The sequence below is a fragment of the Solanum tuberosum genome, unplaced genomic scaffold (genome assembly GCF_000226075.1).
Source record: "Solanum tuberosum cultivar DM 1-3 516 R44 unplaced genomic scaffold, SolTub_3.0 scf00001, whole genome shotgun sequence".
Taxonomy (NCBI): domain Eukaryota; kingdom Viridiplantae; phylum Streptophyta; class Magnoliopsida; order Solanales; family Solanaceae; genus Solanum; species Solanum tuberosum.
The window spans coordinates 2,843,560-2,849,995 of record NW_006238927.1 but is presented as its reverse complement, the minus strand read 5'-3'; the positions used below and the strand labels follow the sequence as shown (position 1 = coordinate 2,849,995).

General features: G+C 40.0%; 1 protein-coding gene across 1 annotated transcript; it reads left to right on the top strand.

The window, feature by feature from the left end:
- The first annotated feature begins 3,747 nt into the window (after positions 1 to 3,747).
- On the top strand, positions 3,748 to 6,047 carry LOC107060194 (uncharacterized). Its single transcript, XM_015307790.1, has 3 exons — positions 3,748 to 4,545; positions 4,655 to 5,308; positions 5,568 to 6,047. Exons 1-3 carry the CDS (start codon positions 3,748 to 3,750, stop codon positions 6,045 to 6,047), a joined length of 1,932 nt encoding a protein of 643 aa, XP_015163276.1.
- Positions 6,048 to 6,436: the final 389 nt, after the last annotated feature.

Sequence of the window (6,436 nt, the reverse complement as noted above, 5' to 3'; positions counted from 1 at the left end):
AGATCGTCTTTCTGAAATATCTATTGTGGAAATGTGCATTCAGGGTATGCATTAGGGACTTCTATACATACTACAAGGAATCAAACCGCGAACTTTTGAGGAACTTTCTACACAAGCACATGACATGGAGTTGAGCATCACAAGTCATGGGAAGGCATCTCCTTTTGCTGATCTGACAAAGGAAAAGAAGGAGTTCAAGAAAGGTATGACCTCAAAGATCCAGACTAAGGAATCTATGGCGGTGAAAGCAACTTCTGTAAAGGTCACCACCAAGAGTAAACTAAAAGAGGAGGAAGCTCCAAGTCAATATCCAAGGGAGGAGAGGCGGCTCCCAACCTTGAAGGAGTTAGAGGCAAAGGTCTACCCATTTCCAGATTCAGATGTACCTATGATTCTTGATGAATTGCTAGCTAAGAAAGTTATTGATCTTACTGAATCAAAGAGGCCTGAAGAAATCAATAAGGTTAGTGATCCTAGATACTGCAAGTTCCATCGTGTCCTTGGCCACCCGACGAGTAAATGTTTTATCTTGAAGGAGAAAATCATGATGTTAGTAAGTGAAGGAAAAATCATCATTGACCAGGATGAAACAGCGGAGGAAAATCATGCTAGTGTAGAACCAAATCAAAAGAAGTGCTCAAGGTCCACTTTCTTGCAATTTGGAAGTTTAACGCCTATTGAAGTTGATTTTCCAAGGAAAACTCTTGAGAGTTCACTAGAGATAGACAACCACAAAGAAAATGAATCTAATGATTGGACTTTGGTTACTCATAAGAAGCGGAGACATCAAGCAGTCTTTAGGATACGACTTCCTAAGGCAAGAGCAACAAGGAGTGATGTGAATCAACTACAACCATCAAAAAGCGTCAAGCCTTGTACTAGCCAAAATATCAATGGTTCTTCATTGCAGAAGGTTAGAAGGCCCATTACATTGGATGAATTCTTTCCTAAAAAAATTCTTTTTGTGGTAGTCAAAATTGGTGCAACACATGTTATTTCCAACACAGACGAAACAAAGGGAAGCAAAGGTGAGCATAATCCAACAATAACAGAAGAACATCAAACTGATGAAAAAGTTGCCGCATGTTGTGCTACAATTGCCTTCACCGATGATGACTTGTTGTTAGGGTCTAAGCTACATAATAGGTCCCTTGTTTGTTGTAGGGTCTATTCGAGAACAACATCTCAATCGCATACTAATAGATGGTGGTTTGGTAGTCAATATCATGCCAAAAGTTGTACTGAAAAAACTTGGGATCTCTATTGATGAATTGTCCAAAAGTAACCTAACGATCCAAGGTTTCAGTCAAGGAGGACAATGATCCATAGGGAAGATTCACGTAGAATTGTCCATTGGCGACGTGAAATCAAACACTTTGATTCATGTCATAGATGCCAAAACATCATACAACTTGTTGCTCGGACGTCCTTGGGTTCATGAAAAATGGAGTGGTGCCATCTACTTTGCATCAATGCATAGAAGTATATGAAAGATAGGTGAAGTAGTCAAAATTGATGCAGACATCAATCCTTTCAACTGAGACTGAGTCATATTTGCAGATGCAAAATTCTATTTAGATTCTGGAAGATCAAATATGGAGAAACATGCAAAAGCCGACTCGATTGATCTTGAAGATAATAAAGTTCAATGGGCCACTACCAAGATGTCTAAGAAGAGAACGGAAGAGGTTTCCATGAAGCTTTCACCATCTAAAGGAGACATGCAGACCAATATTGATGATGAACAACCAATTTTTCACTATATTCCAAGTGAACGTCGAAAAAAGGGACAATCACTGCTAGAGGAATGTACTCAACAAGTTCACCCACCGAGGAAAGAATTGAGTCACACAACATTCCAAGATTTGAAGGAGAAAATGACTGTCCCAGTTGCACAAGTCCCATCTTTCACTTTGGAGCCTTCAAAAGAAAATACCCAAGTTAGTCAGATAAAAGGGAACTTTGATCAAAAGGTCTTCACATTATTTGAAAAATCAAGTTACAACTTCTCAAATCCAGCAAAGTTAAGAGAACTCACGGAGGAAGTCACTGGTGAAAAGATACATGGGCTTACAAAGTCTCAAATGCGGTTGAGAAAACAAGGATATTATGTCGCCACTCCTAAGTTTGGGTTAGGATTCAGCTTGCCGGAGCCTCTTCGGATTTCATCTAAGAAGGGGAAAGAAATAACTTCATCCCACTACACCTCTATAGAAAAGACGAAGGAATCTAAGGAGGGTAAAACACCACAACAGACTTTGGTGTTTGAACGCATTGGAAGATTGACACCCCGTGTCTCTGCATTTGAAAAATTGGGCCGCAAGGATGAAAGAGGATCCTCTAAACAAGTAGACGAATATGCCACCACCTCAAATACTTCTGTATTTCATCGTTTGGGAACCAAAATAAAGTCATTATCCGAAAGAAGGTTGCTGGAGAACGAAAATCAAGATTCTTGTGATGTAACTGATGACAAGGAGATTCATGGTTTTTCCCATCACGTATGAAGAGAAATGTTGTATTGTCAATCACCACCGATGGTTCTTTGAGGGTGAAAAGAAGCATAATTGTTGTCACCAACTAGTTTTATGGAGAAACTAATAAGGAGGAAGATGAAACCATCACAGTGGGAAGTCAGATAGAAGATTCAAACTTGACACAATCATCCTATCACATAACAGTGGAAAAAGGTCCAGACATTGATGAGACAGATGATGATGTCCAAGAGGCTCCCCCTCAACTGGAGGATGGAGTATAATCAACCATAGACGACCTCAAAGAACTAAATCTATGCACTCTAGAAGATCCACGTCCAATTTTCATTAGTGCACTTCTTACACCAGAAGAAGAGAAGAAATACTTTAAGTTATTGGTTGAGTTCAAAGATGTTTTTGCTTGATCGTACAGAGAAATGTCGGGCCTTAGTCCCAGGATAGCTATTCATTATTTGGGGATAGAAAAGGGAACACGTCCTATAAAGCAGTCACAATGAGTGTTTCGTCCTGAGTTGGTAACACAAATTGAAGCGGAGGTCAACAAGCTCATCGAAGCTGGATTTATTCGAGAAGTCAAGTACCCGTTGTGGATCTCAAATATTGTACCTATTAAGAAGAAGAATAGTCAAATACGTGTCTACGTTGATTTTGAGATTTGAACAAGGTATGTCCAAAATATGACTTCCCTCTGCCAATCATTGAGCTCATGGTTGATGCTACAACTGGGCATGAAGCTATGTCATTTATGGATGGATCTTCTGGATATAATCAAATCAGAATGTCTTCAAAAGATGAAGAATACACTGCCTTCCAAACTCCAAAAGGAATTTATTGTTATAAAGTGATGCCCTTTGGTCTAAAGAATGTTGGGGCCACCTATCAATGTGCAATACAAAACATATTTGATGACATGCTTCATAAGAGGGTGGAATGTTACGTTGATGACTTGGTGGTAAAGACGAAGCAAAGGGAACACCATCTTGAAGACCTTCGAATTGTTTTTGAAAGGTTAAGGAAATTTGACTTGAAGATGAATCCACTCAAATGTGCATTTGGGGTTACCTCAAGAAAGTTTCTTGGCTTCATTGTGCGTCACCGTGGAATTGAAATTGATCCCGCAAAGATTGATGCCATTCAAAAATTGCCGGAGCCAAAGAACTTGAGAGACCTCTGCAGTCTACAAGGAAATTTAGCATTCATTCGGAGATTCATTTCTAACATGGCTGGATGATGTCAACCTTTCAACCATTTAATGAAGAAATATTCTCCTTTCCACTGGGACCAATCATGTCGAAATGCCTTTGAAAGCATCAAGAGATACTTGATGAATTCGCCTGTATTAGGGGCACCAACTCTTGGAAAGCCATTGATACTGTACATTACATCGCAAGAGCGATCACTTGGGGCACTTCTTACTCAAGAGAATGAAGCTAAGAAAGAACAAGCATTGTACTATCTAAGTCGTACCTTGATAGGAGCTGAGTTGAATTATACGTCCATTGAGAAGCTGTGCTTAGCATTGCTTTATGCGATAAGAAAATTGAGGCATTATTTTGAAGCGTACACTATCAAGCTAATTTCTCGGGCTGATCCCGTGAAGTTCGTAATGACTCGACCAGTTCTCTCAAGACGTCTAGCAAGATGGTTTATATTGTTTAATCAATATGAGATCATTTATACACCTCAAAAGGCTGTGAAGGGGAAAACACTTGCTAATTTCCTTGTTGATCACCCTCTTCCGGGAAAATGGGAAACTTCAGATGAGTTCCCTGATGAAGATGCATTTTTTACTGAAGAGATGCCAGCATGGACAATGTTTTTTGATGGATCTGCACGTCGAGATGGTACAGGGGTGGGAGTCTTTTTGATATATCCAGAACGACTAATCTTACCATTTTCATTTGTTCTAGGTGAAACCTGTTCCAATAATGCCGCAGAGTACCAAGCTTTGATTGTGGGCCTTGAAATGACATCAGATATGAAGATTCCTCAATTGGATGTCTATGGTGACTCTCAATTGATCATCAATCAACTCTCGGGGAGTTACGAGGTAAAGAAGGAAGATCTTTTGTCATATCACCAATATGCTACTTTCTTACTTGAAAGGTTTGATCAAGTGTTCTTAAATCACGTCCTAAGAGAAGAAAATTGCATGGCAGATGCTTTGGCTAACTTGGCTACAACAATGGCACTCGGAGAAGATGAGACAAAAAAAGGTGTGTGTATGTCATCGATGGGTTATTCCTGGTTGTCTTGATCTTCAAATCGATGAAAGCCATTATATATCTGTTCGAGTGGTTGAAGAAGAAGATTGGAGAAAACCACTGAGTAAGTATCTTGAACATGGAAGACTGCCTGATGACCCACGAGTAAGAGCAGACGTTAAGAGAAGAGCACCATGGTTCATCTTTCACGATGGGATACTGTTTCGTCGTTATTATGAGGGACTATTCTTGCGGTGTCTTGACAAAGAAGAAGCTCAACAAACAATGGAGGAGGCACATTCTGGCACATGTGGAGCACACCAATCAGGGCCTAAACTTCATTTTCGCATCAAGAGGATGGGCTACTATTGGCCAACAATGGTGATGGACTTCTTAGAGCATGCCAAAATGTGTCAAGCGTGTCAATTCCATGCTAATTACATCCATAAATCACCAGAGGCTCTGTATCCAACTGTAGCCTCATGGACCTTCGATGCATGGGGACTTGATGTTGTTGGACCTCTTCCAAAGTCATCAAAAGGACAAATGTATATCTTGGTTGCCATCGACTCATTCTCTAGATGGGCTGAAGTTGTACCATTAAAAGAGGTAAAGAAGGAAAATATTGTTGATTTTATCAAATCAAACATAATTTTTAGATATGGCATACCAAGATGTATAGTTACTGATAATGGAACACCCTTCAACAATAAACTCATGAGTAGTTTGTGCGAGAAGTTCAGTTTTAAGCAACATAACTCTTCAATGTACAATGTACAATGCACCTGCCAATGGTCTTGCTGAAGCTTTTAACAAGACACTTGGTAACCTGTTCAAGAAAGTAGTTGCAAAGAATAAAAGGGACTAGCATGAGAGAATTGGTGAAGCTTTATGGGCATATCATACAACCTTTAGATCAGCTACGCAAGAGACTCCGTTTTCATTGGTGTATGGCGTAGAAGCAGTCCTTCCATTGGAGAAGCAAATTCCATCATTGCGAATAGCAATCCAAGAAGGACTTACAACTGAAAGTAACGCTCAACTTCGTCTAGCAGAGTTGGAGGCATTGGATGAAAAGAGATTGGATGAACAACAAAGGTTGGAGTGTTATCAAGCTCGACTTCCAAGAGCATTCAACAAAAAGGTGCGACCTCGATCATTTCAAGTGGGAGACTTGGTCTTAGCAGCCCGGAGACCCATAATCCTCAACAAACGCATTGGTGACAAATTTACATCGAAATGGGACGGGTCGTATGTTGTGAAGGAAACATATTCAAGTGGCGCTTATAAAATTATAGACCAAGATGGTGTAATAGTTGGTCCAATCAACGCCAAGTTTCTGAAGTAATACTTCCCATGAAGGATGGCTACGATCCTTAAGGTATGAGCATAAACTGCATGATACGCCTGGCCCGCAAGAGTATAAACTGTGTACGGCCCAAAAAAAATTAAAAAAAAAACTCATCAGCTTGAACTGCGATATGACTTGATCCTCTTCACCGAGGTACGTAGGCGCTTGGAGTAATCACTCTAAGTTCAGTCAAATGAGTAAAAACAAAAAGTTTGGTGGCCTTGCATGATCATCACACTAGCTCTTTAAATTTTATGTAGCTAACACATGAGTTTAAATGCGTCACAAATGAGCAAAGGAGAAGATTTTTGGAGCCTATTTCCCAACGTGAAAATCGGCTCGTGATTCAGACATTTCTTCGCTAACTTGTGAATTTTCTACCACGG

Bases quoted from the DNA above. Each gene is read 5' to 3' on its own strand.
- LOC107060194 (XM_015307790.1), top strand. From the start codon at position 3,748: ATGAAGAAATATTCTCCTTTCCACTGGGACCAATCATGTCGAAATGCC. The intron at 4,546-4,654 runs GTAAAGAAGGAA...ATTGCATGGCAG, and splicing joins AACTCTCGGGGAGTTACGAG to ATGCTTTGGCTAACTTGGCT. The intron at 5,309-5,567 runs GTAAAGAAGGAA...AAAAGGGACTAG, and splicing joins AAGTTGTACCATTAAAAGAG to CATGAGAGAATTGGTGAAGC.